Source organism: Mobula hypostoma, chromosome 8 (assembly GCF_963921235.1).
Source record: "Mobula hypostoma chromosome 8, sMobHyp1.1, whole genome shotgun sequence".
NCBI classification, from domain to species: Eukaryota; Metazoa; Chordata; class Chondrichthyes; order Myliobatiformes; family Myliobatidae; genus Mobula; species Mobula hypostoma.
In genome coordinates this window covers 129,317,342-129,341,084 of record NC_086104.1, presented here as the reverse complement: position 1 = coordinate 129,341,084, position 23,743 = coordinate 129,317,342, and the positions used below count along the sequence as shown (strand labels likewise).

The following is a 23,743-nucleotide window of genomic DNA, read 5'->3' as shown; positions in this document are numbered from 1 at the left end:
CTACTGCACAAGATCAAAATAAGCTGCAGAGAGTTGTAAATTTAGTCATCTCCATCATCCCATCAAGGGCACTAGCCACCGTAGTATCCAAGACATCTTCAAGTAGCGATGCCTCAGAAAGGTGGCATCCATCATTAAGGATCCCCATCACCCAGGTCATGCTCTCTTCTCATTGTTACTGTGATGAAGGAGGTACAGAAGCCTGAAGACACACACTCAGTGATTCAGGAACAGCTTCTTCCCCTCTGCCATCCGATTCCTGAATGGACATTGACCCCAAGAAAACAACCTCACTTTTTTTCTCTTCCCATTTTTGCACTATGTATTATATATATATGTATGACTCTTGCGGGCTGCCCTCAGCACACCCCCTGTGTTGGCCGTTGACACAAATGACGTATTTCCCTCTGGGAGAAGGCTCAGGAGACTGAAGACTCGAACGGCCAGATTTGGGAACAGCTTCTTTCCAACTGTGATAAGACTGCTGAACGGATCCCGACCCGGATCTGGGCCGTATCCTCCAAATATCCAGACCTGCATCTCGGTTTTTTTGCACTACCTTACCTTCCCTTCTCTGTTTTCTATTTATGATTTATAATTTAAATTTTTACTATTTACTATCGATTTGTACCCCAGGGAGCGCAAAGCACAGAATCAAATTTTGCAGTGACGATTGTACGCTCTAGTATCAATTGTTTGGCGAGAATAAAGTATTTCACTGTACCTTTTGATGCACGTGTGACAAATAAAACTCATCCTAGCTTATAAATTGGACAATTGTTCCACAATTCTTTGAAATGTAACCTGAGTTGCCAAACAGATGCTTAAAAGATTTTATTATATAATCATATTTTAAACAGATGCATATACTGTAAATCAATATAGTAAAAAAAAGTAGAAGGCAAAAAATCTGTAGGTGAACAGAGAAATTTGTAAATACTGAAATATTAACAAAATCACAAAGTATATACAGAATAAGGATTTTCTAGAGGAACAGATTATCTTAACCTAAAGGTATTAAACTCTGCAGTGATATTTGGCTGGAGTACCATGATGAATCATGGTATCATGATTATCCCTATTTGATGAATCATCCCTATTTGTAGCAGGGCAGGTAGACGAGGTGGGAAAGAAAGTAAAAGACGGAAGTTCATGCAGAAAATGTAAAAAACCACTCATTAGGCCACAACTGGTACAATTTTAAAGCTGGAGATGGATTAGGAGAACAAGTATATTACCAGAGCTCAGGTATGGCAAGGCTGGAGATAGTTCAAAAGAAGCTAAGAGGAGGTGTAATCAAGGTTGATAGAATTGTGGGGCTTTAATGAGCAGAAGAGGAAGTCATAACCCAAGGGGAAAGACCTACTGTCCATTTCCTGCCGCAGATGCTTCCTGAACTCTGAGTTCTTCCTGAGTGTGTTGGTCAAGACCAAGGTAAGGCTTGAAGGAGAGATGAAGAAAAATACTTTCAGCCGAAGCGTTTGGGACCTGCAAGTCTGCCAGCAAGATTGGTGCGGGCAGACACTTTGTCGCATCTGATCCGCTAGGGTCAGCACTCGATATACTGTAATCTATAGGCACGGAACAGGAATGTGACCAACGTGGGCACGGCTCGATGGCCAGATTGATTCTGTCCGGCTGATTTCCCCGATTCTATCACACCGCGCTGCCTTATTTGTTGTGGCGCCCTTGCCACAAATCGATCACGGAGAGAAGATTTCCAAGGTTACTGGGTTACTGGATTTAAGTGAGTGCAGCTACCGGGGGGAGGGGGGGATTGACCGGGTCTGAGTCTCAGCAAGAAAATGTGACCAATCTTTCGAGAGGCACTTCAATCGCCGTAGACATACAAATGTGCAGCCGCTGGAAATCCAAGGAATTTGCTTCAATCGCGGTAGAAACCGATTGTGAAGAGCCGTCTCCGAAACAAAGGGGCATCGAGGTAAAGTGGTCACTTACAACAGGACAAACCAACATTTCAGGGCGGATCTCGCTACCCAGTGATGGCGGTGTGGACCTCCCCGTTAAATGGAGTGGCTCGAGAAGATTGTGCAGAGACGTTTACTGGGAGCCTTGATATTTTTGTGAGGGAAAGGGATTTGATAAAGACAGACTGAAAGGGGTAGAAGAACTGCATCGGGTCTAAGCACTGCGACCTGTTGGGCCAGAAACCCCTTATCTATCAGGATGAATCTATGCGCATCTATTTCTTCATTGCAAAAGGAGTGATATTGTCAGTACAATGGGACTTAGACCGGTGCTCAGCTGGAGTCTGAATTTACTTCTGGGCTGTACTGCACCTTTCCTGTTGATAGGCCGCTCACACACTAGCTATAATGTATGTTTACACAGATAGTTTATCATTAAGCAAGGGCAGAACGCACCAATCCTTACAAGTATTGTCGACTAATCTCTGCCGCTCTGCTGTCTTAGAGCAGTGACCCCCCTCTGCTCCGCTACCTTCCAGCCGCCTCCACGCAACCCCCTACACCACGACCCCTCCTACTTCCCCGCACTGAACCCCCCCCCCACCCACCACCACCACCCCCGGCACTGCCCGACCCTTCTCGTTATCGCAAGGCTTCAAACCTCGGTGCTCTCCCGCTCCAGAACCGGGTCGTCGGCACTCCCTGCGACGCCGCGGCCGCTGACTATGTGAGGGGGGGGGGGGGGGGGCGCATCCAGCCTGCGGTGCGGCGGCGGGGACAAAGCCAGCCGGCTCGCCGCCGAGCCATGCGAGGGACATCAGTCCCCATTGTTCGCAGATCTGGCCTTCATCCTTCCCTCTCACACAAAAAAAACACACACACAGACAAAGACGCAACGAAACGAGCCGCCCAGACCAGCGAGACAATAGGAGAATGAAATGGCCTCACCGTTACACCACTGGAACGGGTGCATCAATAGTGCTGGGTACTGAGCTCACCCACGGGACTGGTGATAGGGGAACCGTGCACGCTCCGGGGTCCGTCCCTCCCGAGAACAGCGCCAGGACTCCTGCGTTACACCGACAGGGATAAAGCCCCAGGGAATCCCGCCGTCTATCCCGAACAGCCGCTCAAAATAAGAGCTCAAGGAGCTGAACCCTCTTCCTCTTCCTCTTCAACCCAAGGCCAAGTGTGCCTGTGTGCCGCAGAGCTGAGCAGGAGGCGCCGTCCGTTCTCGCCCTCCACGCCCCCTTCCACCCCCTGGCTGTCAGCACGGCCCCCCGGAGGGGGTTTGCAAACAGCCGAGGCGGTTGTAAACGGGCGGATTAGCGAAAAAAATGAATGTAAGACGCTGTCAGGCCGCAGAAGAAAGCTCGTGTTTGTTTATGGGGAACAGTTTGTGGCAGAAGGCGAGCTGAAAGCTTTCACTCGCGGGCTGGCGTGTTCGGCGCCGCCCGTGCTTCATCCAGGCTCAGGTACGCGCACACGGGAAGCGTGTCCGCAGTTCCCAGCCCCGTCCCGTCGCTTCGGGATCCGCACCTAATTTCGGCTCGAGCGGCGAAAGAAACAGGGGCTGGAAAGCTCCAGCCGGTCCAGCGAAGTGGCCGGCGCGGGATCTGCAATCTGGAGCGAGGGGTGATCCGGCATCTGCAGATCTCCTCATGTCTGCGGGAGGTACCCGGCGGGTCGGGCAGTCGACGATTCGGGTCGAGATCCTTCATCCGGGGCTGCTGCTGCGGAGAATCTTCCAACAGATCAAACCCGTACAGAGTGCTGGAGGACCAGGCGGTATCTATGAAAATCGATCAACAGTCGACGTTTTTGGACCGAGCCCCTTCATCGGGACTGGAAAGGAAGGGGGAAGGCGCCAGAATAAAAAGGCGGGGGAGGGGAGGGGAGGGGGGAAGGAGGACCAGGTGGGTGGAGAAGGTAAAGGAGTGAAGAAAAATGTTTGACAGAGTGGTAAAGAAGGCACGTGGCTTACTTGCCTGCATTAGGCAAAGCATTAAGTTCAAAGTTGCAGCTTTACCAGGATGGAGATTTACAAGGATGTTGCCTGGATTGGACGGTGTACCTTATGAGAATAGGTTGAGTGAACTCGGCCTTTTCTCCTTGGAGTGACGGAGGATGAGAGGTAATCTCACAGAGGTGTACAAGGTGATGAGAGGCATTGATCGTGTGGATAGTCAGAGGCTTTTTCCCAGGGCTGAAATGGCTAACACGACAGGGCATAGTTTTAAGGTGCTTGGAAGTAGGTACAGAGGAGAAGTCTGGGGTAGGATTTTCACACAGAGAGTGGTAGATGCATGGAATGCACTGCCAGTGAAGATGGTAGAGGCGGATGCAATAGGGTCTTTGAGAGACAGACTGGTACATGGAGCCTAGAAAAATACGGGGCTCAGCAGTAGGGAAATTCTAGGCAGTTTCTAGAGTAGGTTACATGGTCGGCACAACATTGTGGGCCGAAGGGCCTGTAATGTGCTGTAAATTTCTACGTTCTATGTTTATAAAACTCTGGTTAGGCTTCATCTGGAGTGCTGTTTACATTTCTGGTTGCCCCATTATAGGAAGGATGACAAAGTCAAACCTACACACCTACGCTCTGTCTGCCAGAGAAAGCAGGATCTCCCAGTGGCCACACATTTTAATTCCACATCCCATTCCCATTCTGATATGTCTATCCACGGCCTCCTCTACTGTAAAAATGAAGCCACACTCAAGTTGGAGGAACAACACCTTATATTCCGTCTGGGTAGCCTCCAACCTGATGGCATGAACATCGACTTTCTAACTTCCGCTAATGCCCCACCTCCCCCTCGTACCCCATCCGTTATTTATTTATATACACACTTTCTTTTTCTCTCTCTCCTTTTTCTCCCTCTGTCCCTCTCACTATACCCCTTGCCCATCCTCTGGGTTTTCCCCCCCTCCCCTTTTTCCTTCTCTCTGGGCCTCCTGTCCCATGATCCTCTCATATCCCTTTTGCCAATCACCTGTCCAGCTCTTGGCTCCATCTCTCCCCCTCCTGTCTTCTCCTATCATTTTGGATCTCCCCCTCCCCCTCCAACTTTCAAATCCCTTACTCACTCTTCCTTCAGTTAGTCCTGACGAAGGGTCTCGGCCTGAAACGTCGACTGTACCTCTTCCTAGAGATGCTGCCTGGCCTGCTGCGTTCACCAGCAACTTTGATGTGTGTTTTTAGGAAGGATGAGGAGGCTTTGGAGAGGGTGCAGGACAGGTTACCGGGGGGGGGGGGGTGCTGCCGGTTTGGAGGACGTGTGCTATGGTTTGACAGGGACAAAGGGGAGCGGCACAGATAAGAGTGGACACCTGGTGTCTTTCTTTCCAAGATTGAAATGTCTAGTATTAAAGGGCATGGGTTTAAGGTGAAAGGAGAAAAGTACAAAGGAGATGTGTGAGGCTAGTTTTTTAAATTAAAATACAGAGAATGGTGGGTGCCTGGAATTCACCGCTAAGGGTGATGGCGGCGGATAGGAGTAATTCAGAGGGTAATGCAGAAAACGGATTGAGATGGTCTAATGTGTGAGGAAGAGGGATTAGATTAATCGGAAGTCATTGGTTTCAGCACAATATGGTGAGCCAAAGTGCCTGTCCTCATCTACCTCCCATGTCAACGCATTCTCTGCTGGGTGGCAGTAGATGCCAGTACAATTGGCCCTCAGACCATGTGTTAGGAGAAAATAATCTTCCAGGGTTCGTGTTTGTAATTATTCTCCCTGACTAAAAATTACAGTTGCAAAGACTGGATCAAGCTTGCTGTATTCCATGGTCAAACAGCGCCTGTGTACTGGGGAACAACAACTGTCGTGGTTTCTCGTTTCTCACAAACGACAAGGGGACACAGAAAACTCGTCAAGACGTTTTAAACTTTAATTTGCAAATCAAAGCTGAGACAATCAGAAAGCTAGTAGCTGACTGCCCGTCGAGGCTTGTATACAACATTTTTTATAGCAATTTCCTATCTTAGCTACATTATCATATCCAGTCAGCCTGTGATTACATATCATCAATATATCCACTCTCGACTTTCCACTATTGTTTTACTCCCCAACTTAATTATGTCCTAGTTTACATTTTAGACCATATGTCCTCTCATCCCTAACCACAGTTATTTCTTAATTAGTCTTGCGTTGACATACTACCACATATTTCATCACCTTACTCGCTACCGTTATCTTTCTACTTGGTTTCATTCTACTTCTCTTCATGAATTAATAGTGAACAGGTCAAAAGTCATGGCTACATAGTGAATACCTTTTACTGAGCTAGCAGTGGTTACATAGTAAATATAGAAAATACGACCCCACAGGGTCTCATACAGAGAGAGAGAGGACTGAGAGTCTATGCACAAAAGCTCAAATAAAACCCCGCATTTACTCCCAAATTTGGGTTAAACTATAGTTTCCTGCGCTTAAGACTCAAAGTGTTCTCTCCCTACCTCCCTAGGCCGCTGAGCCAAAAACCCGTCCCTTCATATCTGAGAAAGGGAAAAAGACTCAGGAGCCTTCACAGTCTAATCCCCACATATTTCATCTCTCTCCTGTTCGTCTTGCGTGTCTCGTAGACTGTACGAATACATCATCGGTGTCTCCTTCTCCATAGGGCTCGACCCAACAATTTCCAGGAGCATCGGAAACCGTTTCATTGCAGCACGCACTACAAGCGACTTGAGGCGTGGAAGAAAACAGCACAGAATGACCGCACAGCTTAGCAATACAATACCGATGGTTACTGCAATCTTGGTCAGCCATGCTCCCCATCCTCCTAGTTTACTACTTAACTAGTCAAAGAACTGGTGTCCAAACCCTGCATTTTGTTCAACTTCCTTTCTTAGATTTTTCAGTTTATTCATTGCTCTGGTAAACGATCCCTCCGGATTAGTGTTATTCGGTATAGAAGTACAGCACTGTTCCCCAAACATTACACAAACCCCTCCTTTCTCTGCCAATAGCCAGTCTAGTACCTGTCTATTTTGCCACGCCACTCTACTGGTTGCATCTAGCTGCTGTCCCAAAGCCTCTAGTGCACCATCGGTGTAGTTAATGAATCTCTGTTGATTATAATATATATAATTTATCCATTCAACATTTTTGCTAACCCCTATTACAGGTATAATCGCTTCCCAGCCCGCAGCAATCTCATTCCTTGCCTTAAACTCATTAGGTATACCCCTCGGTTGTCCTATACTATCGTTCCGAATCGTCAGGTCGGGCTCATATTTTCTCTTCCTCCGTTTTAGTGTTTGTTACCTCGAGGTGTCAAACTGTATTTCAGGGGATACTACAACTTCTTGAATCAGCATAACACGCGTACATGTACCCGCCCAATTAAGGGGAAGCGTGGATCTCAGACCCCACTCCTGTCCACACAGCCACCAGGTATCTGCTAACGGGATGGTCTGGGAGTTCAGTGCACCCTCGGGCAGAGGGGTACCTGTCTGGTATCTTCAGCCTGGGGTTGCATCCCAAATCTTAACACAGTTGCCGCTGAAATGCCCAACCGAGAGATCACCCGTCGGCGTGAAACATTCATAACTCAAATGTTCCTGCATTTTAAGCTTTCCCAATGTGGGTGCCTGGCTTCTTTTATTTATAGCCCACGGTCTGCTGTAATTACAGTTAGAGGTAAGCTTGTTTTGATCAAACTGCGAGGAAGCCTGGTATAACATACACCAATAAGGGCACATTGGTGTGTTATCAATACATTTCTGATAACAAGGATCCATCCCGCTACAAATTCCCATACTGCAGGTCTTGACCACACTTGGACACTGCCGCGCACACTGCCCCCTCCGCTCCTTTCGCCATTGCGTGCAGGTGGAGTAGTTATAAGGCATGGGGGCTACGTGTTGCACCGGACTTGCCCTTGAGCATAGATAAGAATTCTGTCTCTTCATCCCTGCTGTATAATTTGCCCACTGGTATCACATGTTCTGGTACCATGGTACGGAGGTAACTGTTGTGCTCCTCTTACTCCTTTCTTTCAGGCTTTGTGGGATCCTAACAGTCCCACGCCACATCTGCCAAGTTAATGGTCTCCAAATCTGCACAAGAGTATCTGAGTGTATCATTCCGGGGGGCGGGACTGGTCGCCCCCAAGTCGTCCCCATTATCTGAAAGAGTACTAACATCCATAACCCCATCCTTAGGGTCTTCGGGCCTGTCCTCAGGACCAAAAATTTCCCTTATTACTTGGTCAAGTTCCTGCGGTTCAGTATCAGCTTCTTGTTGCTCTTGTCTGCCCCCTACTGTTTAGAAACATAGAAACATAGAAAATAGGTGCAGGAGTAGGCCATTCGGCCCTTCGAGCCTGCACCGCCATTTATTATGATCATGGCTGATCATCCAACTCAGAACCCAGCCTTCCCTCCATACCCCCTGACCCCTGTAGCCACAAGGGCCATATCTAACTTCCTTTTAAACATAGCTAATGAACTGGCCTCAACAGTTTGCTGTGGCAGAGAATTCCACAGATTCACCACTCTCTGTGTGAAGAAGTTTTTCCTAACCTCGGTCCTAAAAGGCTTCCCCTCTATCCTCAAACTGTGACCCCTCGTTCTAGACCTCCCCAACATCGGGAACAATCTTCCTGCATCTAGCCTGTCCAATCCCTTTAGGATCTTATACGTTTCAATCAGATCCCCCCTCAATCTTCTAAATTCCAACGAGTACAAGCCCAGTTCATCCAGTCTTTCTTCATATGAAAGACCTGCCATCCCAGGAATCAATCTGGTGAACCTTCTTTGTACTCCCTCTATGGCAAAGATGTCTTTCCTCAGATTAGGGGACCAAAACTGCACACAATACTCCAGGTGTGGTCTCACCAAGGCCTTGTACAACTGCAGTAGTACCTCCCTGCTCCTGTACTCGAATCCTCTCGCTATAAATGCCAGCATACCGTTCGCCTTTTTCACCGCCTGCTGTACCTGCATGCCCACTTTCAATGACTGGTGTATAATGACACCCAGGTCTCGTTGCACCTCCCCTTTTCCTAATCGGCCACCATTCAGATAATAATCTGTTTTCCTATTTTTGCCACCAAAGTGGATAACTTCACATTTATCCACATTAAATTGCATCTGCCATGAGTTTGCCCACTCACCCAACCTATCCAAGTCACCCTGCATCCTCTTAGCATCCTCCTCACTGCTAACACTGCCACCCAGCTTCGTGTCATCCGCAAACTTGGAGATGCTGCATTTAATTCCCTCATCCAAGTCATTAATATATATTGTAAACAACTGGGGTCCCAGCACTGAGCCTTGCGGTACCCCACTAGTCACCGCCTGCCATTCTGAAAAGGTCCCGTTTATTCCCACTCTTTGCTTCCTGTCTGCTAACCAATTCTCCACCCACACCAATACCTTACCCCCAATACCGTGTGCTTTAAGTTTGCACACTAATCTCCTATGTGGGACCTTGTCAAAAGCCTTTTGAAAATCCAAATATACCACATCCACTGGTTCTCCCCTATCCACTCTACTAGTTACATCCTCAAAAAATTCTATGAGATTCGTCAGACATGATTTTCCTTTCACAAATCCATGCTGACTTTGTCCGATCATTTCACCGCTTTCCAAATGTGCTGTTATCACATCCTTGATAACTGACTCCAGCAGTTTCCCCACCACCGACGTTAGGCTAACCGGCCTATAATTCCCCGGTTTCTCTCTCCCTCCTTTTTTAAAAAGTGGGGTTACATTAGCCACCCTCCAATCCTCAGGAACTAGTCCAGAATCTAACGAGTTTTGAAAAATTATCACTAATGCATCCACTATTTCTTGGGCCACTTCCTTAAGCACTCTGGGATGCAGACCATCTGGCCCTGGGGATTTATCTGCCTTCAATCCCTTCAATTTACCTAACACCACTTCCCTACTAACATGTATTTCGCTCAGTTCCTCCATCTCACTGGACCCTCTGTCCCTTACTATTTCTGGAAGATTATTTATGTCCTCCTTAGTGAAGACAGAACCAAAGTAATTATTCAATTGGTCTGCCATGTCCTTGCTCCCCATAATCAATTCACCTGTTTCTGTTTGCAAGGGACCTACATTTGTCTTTATCAGTCTTTTCCTTTTTACATATCTATAAAAGCCACTTACCTCGGGCGGCGCACCTGACTGTACCTGCGGGATTGCTCTAGTGCAGTGATTGAGATGATACCGGGTGGAGCGTCCTTCCACTTGAACTGCGGTGGGTGATGCTTTGGTCACTGTAAAGGGCCCTTCCCTTCTGGGTTCGTTCCACTTTCTTCGAAACACTCGCACGTAGACCTGATCGCCTGGCTTGATTGGTCCTTCCCCTTGATCGATCTCTGGCTCTTTCTGTTTTTCCTGTGCATAAATAGACTTATGTATCATAGTTAATTGCCGCATGTATTGTTTTAATTCCAATTCCAGTTGTTCCAAACTAGGCCCTTTATATGATCCTCTCCACTGGGGCACTGGCATGGGCCTTCTGGTTAGCATTTCATGCGGTGTTAGACACGTCATCCGATTAGTCTGCATGCGGTAACTCATTAATGCTAACGGTAGTGCATCGACCCAGTTGAGTTTAGTATCTGCACAGATTTTGTTTAGTTTGGTTTTTAAGGTCCCGTTAATTCTTTCCACCATACCCTGCGACTGAGGGTGATACACACATCCAAATCTCTGCTTTATTCTCAGTGCTCGCAGTATTAACTTGACCACTTTTTGGATGAAAGCTGAACCATTGTCTGAGCTAATTTCTGTTGGTATCCCAAACCTTGGGATCACTTCGTTTGTCAGGAATTTCACCACTGTTCCTGCCCCTTGATCTTTCGAGGGTACTGCCTCTACCCATCTGCTGAATCTATCGATTACCACCAACGTGTATCTTTTTCCTCTTACTGTTTTTATCGTGTTTACATAGTCAATCACTAGGTGTTTAAATGGCCCTTCAGGTACGGGTATATGACCTATTGGGGTTGTAATTCCTTTCTGAACATTATTCTGCGCGCATACCTCGCACTGTGACAACACATGGTCTACTGAGGCCTGTAAATAAGGTGACCAAAATCCATCCTTTTTTATTTTCCTTATTACTTCCCCCCTTGCACAATGATCCATCTCATGTGCTTCTGAGATCAGGATAGTCAGTAAAGGGATGGGAGCTACCAGTAGGCCATCTTCCGTGGTCCATAGGCCTGAGTTCTGCTTGGCCCCCCTTCGTCTCCACAGTGTTTGTTCTGCCAGAGTTGCCTTTCCCTGTATTTCAATTAGGTCCTCTACCATGGTTCCGGCTCTAGACTTACCTGGGGTGCAATAACAGCGGATGTACACCAGATGCTGTCCTGGCTGCTTCATCTGCAGCTTGATTTCCCTTTGTTACTGCATTGTTTCCTTTTTTATGTGCCTGGCATTTTACTATAGCCAGTGCTTTAGGTTTCATCAGTGCTTTTATTAGATCTAAAATCTGCTCTCAGTGCTGTATGGGATCTCCACTGCTCTTTTTAAAACCTCTCTGTTTCCACACTGCCCCAAACAAATGACACACTCCATGAGCATATGCTGAATCTGTATAGATATCTACTTTCTCTCCTTCCATCATTTCACACGCGGCCATTAAAGCTCTGATTTCCGCTAGCTGGGCGGAGCACGGTTGGGGACGTACCTCTATTCTGATGACCTTGAAGTCTGCCTGATCCTGTTGCACTACTGAGAACCCTGCGTGATTCCCATCGTGATCCCTGTAACAAGAGCCATCCACGAACAGGACCTTTTTATCTTCGTCCTCTAATGGTTCTGATCGTAAATCTGCTCTCAATTTAGCGAATGCCATTGTTTTCCCTACACAATCATGGGGTTCTCCCTCATACCCTAAAGGGGCATAATCAGCTATGTTACTGGTGGTGCATCTCTGTATAGTTATATGTGGAAATGTCAGTAGCATCTGATATGCTGCTATCCTGGCTGGTGTCAACACGAATTTCCCTCTTTCCAGTAATTCCGCTACCTTGTGGTGTGTGTACAGAATCACAGGATAGCCCATGGTTACGGATGATGCCTTTTCATATGCATAGTATAGTGCCGCCAATCCCTGGTAACAAGGTGGGTACCCCTGAGCCACCTCATCCAGTTTTGCACTGTAGTATGCTATCGGTTGCTTTGCTTTACCTGTGCCAGTCTCCTGCATTAGAACTGCAGCGGCATAACCTTCCTCTCGATTGGATACGTACAGGTGAAAGGCGTTCTCGTAGTCAGGCAAAGCTAATGCTGGGGCTGACTGCAATTCCTGCTTTATAGTATTGAAAGCCACTTCCGCCTCCTCATTCCACTGTAGATCATTCCTCAAGCTTGTATGTCCAGCTTCCTTCATTAGTTTCCTTAGTGGCGTTACAATTTCAATCCAATCTGAACTATATCCTGTCAGTCCCAGAAACGTCATCATCTGTCTCACTGTCTGGGGCTTAGGAGCTTTATTTATAGCCTCAATTTGATCCGGCGCTATCGCCTTCGCTCCCTTGGATATCACTCTACCTAGGTATTCTACCTGTTGCTTGCAAAATTGCAGCTTCTTTCTAGATACCTTATGCCCTCCATGCGCCAGTCTCTCTAAAAGGGTTATGGTATCCTGTTCACACTGTCCCTCAGTTTCGGAGCAAATCAACAAATCGTCCACATACTGTATCAATGTACTTTCCAACGATATGCCCTCTAGGTCCGCCTTTAACACTTGATTAAATACGTGTGGTGAATGTTTAAACCCTTGAGGCATTCTAGTGTAGGTATACTGGTTGTTTCTGTATGTAAATGCAAATAGGTACTGACACTGATCTGCCAGGGTAACGCTGAAAAAAGCCGAACACAAATCAATCACTGAAAAATAGTCTGCCTCTGGTGGAACGTTAGTCAAGAGCATGTGTGGGTTGGGAACTACAGCTGGCCAGTCCTCCACTACCTCATTCACCGCTCGCAAGTCATGCACCAGTCTCCATTTAGATTTATCCGCTTTAAGGACAGGTAACAGCGGGGTATTACATGGGCTGTCTGTCCTTTTGAGTACTCCTGCCTCCAGTAGCCCCGGTATCGTTGGCGCTATTCCCCCTTCTGCCTCTGGTTTCAAAGGATATTGTGGTCTCCTGGGTGGAACTGCTCCCTTTTTCAGCTTTATTTCTACCGGACTGGCTGTTCTTATTCTCCCTACATCCGTGTCATGTTGTGACCACAGAATAGATGGTAACCTATTCAGCCTGTTATCTCTCTTCTGGCCTTCCTCCTTTCCCAATAACGTCAGGTGTGGATGGGGAGTTACTTCGACCTCCTTTGTTGTTCCTACTATATCTATATCTACCTCTATTTTAAAATAGTCATTGTCTCCCGCTACCCACACCTGTGGCATAATTTTCCTCCACACTGCTACGGTTCCAGCGTGCTTTACTAAGGGTCCTAGGTCTTTAGACTGATGTCCCTCATTTACCAGCAGCGCTATGTGGGGCTCAGCTTCCAGTATCCTGTACCATTTCTCCAAGAAAGTATTCCACCTGACTTGCAGGGCTGCCCCTTGTCTCCCAATTATTATAGCTTTTCCTGTTAGGCGCTGCCGGTTGCCTGCCTCCTTGTGCCATCTCTCCTCTAGCCCTTTGTTCTGAGTTTCGTCAAAAATCACTGTGCAATGTAACTCGGATTTGGGCGCTACAGCCTGGGGCAATATAGCCTGGGGCAATATAGCCTGCACGCCTTTTTTCCATTTTTCCCAGCTTTCCCAGATCTGATCTTGTATGTCTCCTATCCAAAAGACATTAGCTTTCTTGACTTCCCGCACTAGTAATTGAGCATTTACTCTTTCCACACTCAACCCACTTCTGGTACGTTCTAATTTTAATTCTAGTTTTAATAGGGCATCTCTGCCTAGCAAATTCATTGGAGTTCCTTTGGACACTAATATCGGCAAAACTATTCCTTTGCTGCCCATCCTTAATCTCACTGGAGCTGTACATTGTGTCAACTGTGTTTCTCCCGAGAACCCTACAGTCTTAATAAATTTTCCTGACATGGGAAGGTGAAGGGCATACTGCGGCTGTACGCAAGTATACGTGGCTCCAGTATCTATCATCATTGGTGTCAGCTGCCTTTCTAACACAACCTGAACAATCGGTTCCTCCTCTGCCTCCCTTGTTATCACTGGGTAGTGTCCCTTCCCACCTGGGTTCTCTGGGCACCCCTAATATCTTGCATAGGGGTTCACGGGTCCATTCGACCCTGCGGGGTCTGGTCCTTGGCTAGACTGTGGTTTCCCTCTCATTGATTCCCGCTGGTATGTGACGGCCCATGGCTTACATGGGCACTCCCTTCTTATGTGTCCTGGCTGGTTACATCCCCAGCACCGTCTCTGTATCTCTCTTTCCCCTTGTTTCCTTACTGGTCCTTCCTGGCCATAACCTCTCTGCCCCCCTCCTTGGGATTTTCAGTCCTGTCTGGGCTGCTGTTTAAATTTATCCTGTCCCTGATAGGGCATTTGTGGAAAAGCTCCCCCAAAGACGTTTATTATTGGCATCGGGTTTTCTAGGCTCTGTCTTACGGCACGACCGGTCCCTTCATATAATGGCCTTTCATTCATTTCAACCGCTGTGCTTAAATCGGTCATTGCTGGCTGCATCTTCTTGCCTTTTTCTTTTTCCTTTTTAAGTTCTTCAAGCTGCATTTGTATCAGCTTTCTTTGCACTTCTTCTTGCTGCTCAGTCAACTTTCGTTTGTCTTTTCGATATTTTTCCACTGCATGGACTACGTGGTCCCTGAATTCCTGTGGGGTCATTGACATCAGTCCAACCACTTCCTCAAGTTTAGACTTAACTTGGGAAGGCATCGCATCCAAAACGATATTTCGGAACATCACGGTCATAAATGGGTTGCCTTCCACCTCTTGTTCAGTTTCCAGTCTCCACCTTTTCAACTGATTTTCTATATAGGCTGCTGGATTTTCAGTGTCTCCCAGTGGATCCCCTTTCATGGTTTTGGGGTCCATTTTGGGTGGATAGAGCTCCCTGAGGGCTCCCCATACCCTCTGCCTCATTGTGTCAAATCTGGCCCCGTCAAACAGTGTGCTGTCCGCATTCTGTATGCCAGCTACTTCCATCAGCTCTTGTAGTTTGGAGGTTCCCATCAGCCTTATCAGCAGCGCCTTCAAATCTCCCATAGCCAACATTCGTCCCGTGGATTCTTCCTCAAAGGCCCTAATCCACTTCCCTGCACCCTCATGTAGGCTGGGCAGGGTGTTTTTCAGCCCTTCCAGGTCCTGGGATCCCCAAGGAATATACTGTACTTGTCCCAATCCTTTTACTAACAACGGCATCATTCTTCCTTTCCTTTCCCACATATCCCGACTCTCCTCCTCGCCTGACTCCCCATCTGTTTCTGAGCACGTTTTCACTAGCTGCCACATGATTCTTTCCGGGGTTTACTTTCTCCCTTGGCCTCCTCGTGCAGTTCTTTCTTTCTGCCTTGAGCTAGCATTTGCTTTGGCCCATGCGAAATCCTCAAACTCCCCTTGGAAATTCAGTCTCCGCTGTAATTTCCTAATCTCTCCCTCTGTTTCTAATATCTGCCTTTTCACTCTCTCTTTTTCCCCTTCAAGGCTCCTGTCTCCTATCCTCTGCCTACATTCTCTCGTACCCTCTCCTTCGCTACTTAGCCCTTGCTCTCCCGACAAGTTACCTTCTGCTCTGGCCTGTTCAGTTCCGTGCCCATATAGCAAAGATTTCTCTTCATCCCTTTTCGCTTTTAATTCCTGTAACCCTTTGATCTCCTCTTCTGTTTCCCTTTTCTCCTGTTCTATCTTCGCCCTGTCTTCTTCTATTACCTTCCGTAGTTCCTCCTGCTGCTTTTCGTGATTCTTTCTTTCCTGCTTGGTATCCCAGACTTTAATTTCTCCATTTAGATCCACTCTTCCTGTTATCATCGGACACTGCTTAAGGGTTTCTTTCTCATAATAGGGAGGAGGTTTTACTACGTCTTTCAGGTCTGGGTATAGAGCCGAAGCCGGCTCCCTGTTATGCTTTTCCTTTTCTTTATCAGACTGCTCGTTTCGTTTCTCAATGTCTTTTTAACTTACTATTAATATACCTCCCGTCTTTCTTAATCTTTCTCCCTCCATCCTAAAGAGTTTTAACACTTCCATTTCTTGTTCCCTTTTTCCTTCTCTTAGATTTATCTTTGGGTTTGTGATTTTTAATTAGCGCTTTCATTTCCTCACATGAACTTAGATCAAACGTTCCTTCTCTTGGTCATTTCGTGACCAGCTTTTTAGTTCTTTTTTCCCATTTTTTTCTGAAATTTCCACGATCTTACCTTGACACACCGGGAATTTCCTGCTCAATATTTCTACTGCTGCTCCTGTCTCTGTCATGTTGTTCTCTTTTTCCTTTTCCTATTATGGTATTTTTTAGAATCTCACGACTTGCCTATTTAATAATACTATTTCTCTAACTCTATTTCTATGCCTAGCCTTATGGTTTATCTCACAAGCGTCTGAATTATCTATTAAACTATTTTTATCTCTTATTGCGTTCTGCCCGTGCAGACCCCTACTTAGGGCGGTATCCACAGAACCTTTTCCTTTTACACCTCGCCTATGCAGGCCCTTACACTTCTTAAGGCAATATTCACGAGGATTTTTAATTCTCTTTCCCTGCCCGTTCAGACCTTCGTTTTGTGCGAAGCGGTATCCACAGGGACTTACCAACACCACGTGGAATTTTCTTACTTAACTTATTATTACTTTATTCGTACTTACCCCCAGGGCCGTGCTCTTGATTAACGCTCTGAGCCTCCTTTTATCCCCAATTCTGCCAGATTCTTTGGATCGGAGAGACCCTTCGGCAGTTGCTTCACACTTCTGAGTCCACGAGACCCCCTAAAACCAACAGAATTCTCAGTCCAAATTATCGCAAAACGCGCTCAGCGTTTTTCTTTGGGTGCACCCTTAATTCTGTTAGCCCCGTGAGGGTCCCCGAGGGACCGGGAAGCGTCCCAATCTGCCGTTCCCTTCCTCGCGGGTCTCTATCCGATCCCGTTCGTGACGCCAATTTTGTCGTGGTTTCTCGTTTCTCACAAACAACAAGGAGACACAGAAAACTCGTCAAGACGTTTTAAACATTAATTTGCAAATCAAAGCTGAGACAATCAGAAAGATAGTAGCTGACTGCCCATCGAGGCTTATATACAACATTTTTTATGGCAATTTTCCTATCTCAACTACATTATCATATCCAGTCGGCCTGTGATTACATATCATCAATATTCAATGGTGAAACAGCGCCTGTGTACTAGGGAACACGAACCAGTATTTCATGGTCAAACACCGACTGTGTACTGGGGAACGAAAACCAGTATTCCCTGGTCAAACAGCGCCTGTGTACTGGGGAACATAAACCAGTATTCATGGCCAAACAGCGCCTGTATACTGGGGAACAAAAACAAGTATTCCCTGGTCAAACAGCGCCTGTGTACTGAGGAACACAGACCAGTATTCCATGGTCAAACAGCGCCTGTATACTGGGGAACAAGAACCAGTATTCCATGGTCAAACACCAGCTGTGTACTGGGGAATAAAAACCAGTATTCCATGGCCAAACAGCGCCTGTGTACTGGGGAACACAAACCAGTATTCCCTGGTCAAACAGCGCCTGTGTACTGAGGAACACAGACCAGTATTCCATGGTCAAACAGCGCCTGTATACTGGGGAACAAGAACCAGTATTCCATGGTCAAACACCAGCTGTGTACTGGGGAACACAAACCAGTATTCCATGGTCAAACAGCGCCTGTGTACTGGGGAACACAAACCAGTATTCCCTGGTCAAACAGCGCCTGTGTACTGAGGAACACAGACCAGTATTCCATGGTCAAACAGCGCCTGTATACTGGGGAACAAGAACCAGTATTCCATGGTCAAACACCAGCTGTGTACTGGGGAACACAAACCAGTATTCCATGGTCAAACAGCGCCTGTGTACTGGGGAACACAAACCAGGATTCCATGGTCAAGCAGCGCCTGTATACTGGGGAACACAAACCAGTATTCCATGGTCAAACAGAGCGTGTGTACTGGGGAACACAAACCAGTATTCCATGGCGAAACAGCGCCTGTGTACTGGGGAACACAAACCAGTATTCCAAGGTCAAACAGCGACGGTGTACTGGGGAACACAAACCAGTATTCCATGGTCAAATTCCGCCTGTATACTGGGGAATGAAAACCAGTATTCCATTGTCAAACAGCGCCTGTGTACTGGGGAACACAAACCAGTATTCCATGGTCAAACAGTGCCCGTGTACTGGGGAACAACAAACCAGCTTTCAATGGTCAAACAGCGCCTGTGTACTGGGAAACACAAACCAGTAATCCGTGGTCAAACAAAGCCTGTGTACTGGGGAACACAAACCAGTATTCCATGGTCAAACAGCGCCTGTGTACTGGGGAATGAAAACCAGTATTCCATGGTCAAACAGAGCCTGTGTACTGGGGTATGAAAACCAGTATTCCATGGTCAAACACTGCCTGTGTACTGGGGAACACAAACCAGTATTCCATGGTGAAACAGCGCCTGTGTACTGGGGAACACAAACCAGTATTCCATGGTCAAACACTGCCTGTCTACTGGGGAACACAAACCAGTATTCCATGGTCAAACAGCGCCTGTGTACTGGGGAACACAAACCAGTATTCCATGGTCAAACAGCGCCTGTGTACTGGGGAACACAAACCAGTATTCCATGGTCAAACACTGCCTGTGTACTGGGCAATGAAAACCAGTATTCCATGGTCAAACAGTGCCCGTGTACTGGGGAATGAAAACCAGTATTCCATGATCAAACATTGCCTGTGTACTAGGGAACACAAACCAGTATTCCATGGTCAAACAGCGCCTGTGTACTGCGAAACAGAAACCAGTACTCCATGTTCAAGCACCACCTGTGTACTGGGGAATGAAAACCAGTATTCCATGGTCAAACGTGCCCGTGTACAGGGGAATGAAAACCAGTATTCCATGGTCAAAGAGCGCCTGGGCACTGGGGAACACAAACTAGTATTCCATGGTCAAGCAGTGCCTGTCTACTGGGGAACACAAACCAGTATTCCATGGTCAAACACTGCCTGTGTACTGCAGAACAAAAACCAGTATTCCATGTTCAAACACCACCTGTGTACTGGGGAATGAAAACCAGTATTCCATGGTCAAACACTGCCTGTGTACTGGGGAACACAAACCAGTATTCCATGGTGAAACAACGCCTGTGTACTGCAGAACACAAACCAGTATTCCATGGTCAAACACTGCCTGTGTACTGGGGAATGAAAAACAGTATTCGATGTTCAAACAGCGCCTGCGTACTGGGGAACGAAAGCCAGTATTCCATAGTCAAACTCCGCCTGGGTACAGGGGAATGAAAACCAGTATTCCATTGTCAAACAGCGCCTGTGTACTGGGAAATGAAAACCTGTATTCCATGGTCAAACAGTGCCTGTGTACAGGGGAATGAAAACCAGTATTCCATGGTCAAACAGTGCCCGTGTACTGGGGAACACAAAGCAGTATTCCATGGTCAACCACCGCCTGTGTACTGGGGAATGAACACCAGTATTCCATGGTCAAACAGTGCCCGTGTACTGGGGAACACAAAGCAGTATTCCATGGTCAACCACCGCCTGTGTACTGGGGAATGAAAACCAGTATTCCATAGTCAAACAGCATCTGTGTACTGGGGAACACAAACCAGTATTCCATGGTCAAACACTGCCTGTGTACTGGGGAATGAAAACCAGTATTCCATGGTCAAACACTGCCTGTGTACTGGGGAACACAAACCAGTATTCCATGGTCAAACAGCGCCTGTGTACTGCAGCACACAAACCAGTATTCCATGGTCAAACACTGCCTGTGTAATGGGGAATGAAAAACAGTATTCGATGGTCAAACAGTGCACGTGTACTGGGGAATGAAAGCCAGTATTCCATGGACAAACAGTGCCCGTATACTGGGGAACGAAAACCAGTATTCCATGGTCAAACAGCGCCTGTGCACTGGGGAACACAAACTAGTATTCCATGGTCAAACACCGCCTGTGTACTGGGGAACACAAACCAGTATTACATGGTCAAACAACGCCTGTGTACTGGGGAACAAAAACCATTATTCCATGGTCAAACTGCGCCTGTGTACTGGGGAATGCAAACCAGTATTCCATGGTCAAACAGTGCCTGTAAACTGGGGAGCACAAACCAGTATTCCATGGTCAAACACAGCCTGTATACTGGGGAACACAAACCAGTATTCCATGGTCAAACAGCGCCTGTGTACTGGGGAACAAAAACCAGTATTCCATGGTCAAACAGCGCCTCTGTACTGGGGAACACAAACCAGTATTCCATGGTCAAACAGCGCCTGTGTACTGGGGAACACAAACCAGTATTCCATGGTCAAACAGTGCCCGTGTACTGGGGAATGAAAACCAGTATTCCATGGTCAAACAGTGCCTGTGTACTGGGGAACACAAACCAGTATTCCATGGTCAAACAGTGCCCGTGTACTGGGGAATGAAAACCAGTATTCCATGCTCAAACACCGCCTGCGTACAGGTGAATACAAACCAGTATTCCATGGTCAAACAGCGCCTGTGTACTGGGGAATGTAAACCAGTATTCCATGGTCAAACACTGCCCGTGTACAGGGTATGAAAACCAGTATTCCATGGTCAAACAGCACCTGTGTACTGGGGAACACAAACCAGTATTCCAAGGTCAAACAGCGACCGTGTGCTGGGGAACACAAACCAGTATTCCATGGTCAAGCAGTGCCTGTCTACTGGGGAACACAAACCAGTATTCCATGGTCAAATACCGCCTGTGTACTGGGGAACAAAAACCAGTATTCCATGGTCAAACACTGTCTGTGTACTGAGGAACACAAACCAGTATTCCATGGTCAAACAGTGCCTGTCTACTGGGGAACGAAAACCAGTATTCCATGGTCAAACACTGCCTGTGTACTGGGGAACACAAACTAGTATTCCATGGTCAAACAGCGCCTGTGTATTGCAGAACACAAACCAGTATTCCATGTTCAAACACCACCTGTGTACTGGGGAATGAAAACCAGTATTCCATGGTCAAACGTGCCCGTGTACAGGGGAATGAAAACCAGTATTCCATGGTCAAAGAGCGCCTGGGCACTGGGGAACACAAACCAGTATTCCATGGTCAAACAGCACCTGTGTACTGGGGAACACAAACCAGTATTCCATGGTCAAACACTGCCTGTGTACTGGGGAATGAAAAACGGTATTCGATGGTCAAACAGTGCACGTGTACTGGGGAATGAAAACCAGTATTCCATGGTCAAACAGTGCCTGTCTACTGGGGAACAAAAACCAGTATTCCATGGTCAAATACCGCCTGTGTACTGGGGAACACAAACCAGTATTCCATGGTCAAACACTGCCTGTGTACTGGGGAACACAAACCTGTATTCCATGGTCAAACAGTGCCTGTCTACTGGGGAACGAAAACCAGTATTCCATGGTCAAACACTGCCTGTGTACTGGGGAACACAAACCAGTATTCCATGGTCAAACAGCGCCTGTGTACTTCAGAACACAAACCAGTATTCCATGTTCAAACACCACCTGTGTACTGGGGAATGAAAACCAGTATTCCATGGTCAAACGTGCCCGTGTACAGTGGAATTAAAACCAGTATTCCATGGTCAAAGAGCGCCTGGGCACTGGGGAACACAAACCAGTATTCCATGGTCAAACAGCACCTGTGTACTGCAGAACACAAACCAGTATTCCATGGTCAAACACTGCCTGTGTACTGGGGAATGAAAAACAGTATTCGATGGTCAAACAGTGCAGGTGTACTGGGGAATGAAAGCCAGTATTCCATGGATAAACAGTGCGCGTCTACTGGGGAACGAAAACCAGTATTCCATGGTCAAACAGCGCTTGTGCACTGGGGAACACAAACTAGTATTCCATGGTCAAACACCGCCTGTGTACTGGGGAACACAAACCAGTATTCCATGGTCAAACAGCGCCTGTGTACTGGGGAACAAAAACCAGTATTCCATGGTCAAACAGCGCCTCTGTACTGGGGAACACAAACCAGTATTCCATGCTGAAACAGCGCCTGTGTACTGGAGAACACAAACCATTATCCCATGGTCAAACAACGCCAGTGTACTGCAGAACACAAACCAGTATTCCATGTTCAAACACCACCTGTGTACTGGGGAATGAAAACCAGTATTCCATGGTCGAAGAGCGCCTGGGCACTGGGGAACACAAACCAGTATTCCATGGTCAAACAGCACCTGTGTACTGGGGAACAGAAACCACTATTCCATGGTGAAACAGCGCCCGTGTACTGGGGAACACAAACCAGTATTCCATGGTCAAACAGCGCCTCTGTACTGGCGAACACAAACCAGTATTCCATGGTCAAACAGCGCCTGTGTACTGGGGAACGAAAGCCAGTATTCCATAGTCAAACTCCGCCTGGGTACTGGGGAATGAAAACCAGTATTCCATTGTCAAACAGCGCCTGTGTACAGGGAAATGAAAACCTGTATTCCATGGTCAAACAGTGCCCGTGTACTGGGGAATGAAAACCAGTATTCCATGGTCAACCACCGCCTGTGTACTGGGGAATGAACGCCTGTATTCCATGGTCAAACACCGCCTGCGTACAGGTGAACACAAACCAGTATTCCATGGTCAAACAGCGCCTGTGTACTGGGGAATGAAAACCAGTATCCCATAGTCAAACAGTGCCCGTGTACTGGGGAATGAAAACCAGTATTCCATGGTCAAGCAGTGCCTGTCTACTGGGGAACACAAACCAGTATTCCATGGTCAAATACAGCCTGTGTACTGGGGAACAAAAAACAGTATTCCATGGTCAAACACTGCCTGTGTACTGAGGAACACAAACCATTATTCCATGGTCAAACAGTGCCTGTCTACTGGGGAACGAAAACCAGTATTCCATGGTCAAACACTGCCTGTGTACTGGGGAACACAAACTAGTATTCCATGGTCAAACAGCGCCCGTGTATTGCAGAACACAAACCAGTATTCCATGTTCAAACACCACCTGTGTACTGGGGAATGAAAACCAGTAGTCCATGATCAAACGTGCCCGTGTACAGGGGAATGAAAACCAGTATTCCATGGTCAAAGAGCGCCTGGGCACTGGGGAACAGAAACCAGTTATCCATGGTCAAACAGTACCTGTGTACTGGGGAACACAAACCAGTATTCCATGGTCAAACACTGCCAGTGTACTGGGGAATGAAAAACAGTATTCCATGGTCAAACAGTGCACGTGTACTGGGGAATGAAAACCAGTATTCCATGGTCAAACAGTGCCCGTGTACTGGGGAATGAAAACCAGTATTGCATGGTCAAACAGCGCCTGTGTACAGGGGAACACAAACCAGTATTCCATGGTCAACCAACGCCTGTGTACTGGGGAATGAAAACCAGTATTCCATGGTCAAACACCGCCTGCGTACAGGTGAACACAAACCAGTATTCCATGGTCAAACAGAGCCTGTGTACTGGGGAATGAAAACCAGTATTCCATGGTCAAACAGCGCCTGTGTACTGGGGAACACAAACCAGTATTCCATGGTCAAACAGTGCCCGCGTACTGGGGAATGGAAACCAGTATTCCATGCTCAAACAGTGCCTGTGTACTGGGGAATACAAACCAGTATTCCATCGTCAAACAGCGCCTGTGTACATGGGAATGTAAGCCAGTATTCCATGG

At 47.1% G+C, this 23,743-nt stretch overlaps 1 protein-coding gene across 2 annotated transcripts in view; it reads right to left on the bottom strand.

Annotated features, from left to right (window-relative positions):
* rnf122 (ring finger protein 122) overlaps positions 1–3,155 on the bottom strand; it is a 31,615-nt gene extending 28,460 nt beyond the window's left edge. Inside the window, exon 1 of one of the 2 annotated variants that reach the window (XM_063056818.1) lies at positions 2,877–3,155. In XM_063056818.1, the coding sequence (XP_062912888.1) occupies positions 2,877–2,901 (25 nt within the window). In that variant the 5' untranslated portion in view covers positions 2,902–3,155. Of the gene's footprint in view, positions 1–2,589; positions 2,632–2,876 lie in introns of those variants that run through there. The other variant, XM_063056819.1, reaches the window with a different exon arrangement.
* Between the last annotated feature and the right edge of the window lie 20,588 nt (positions 3,156–23,743).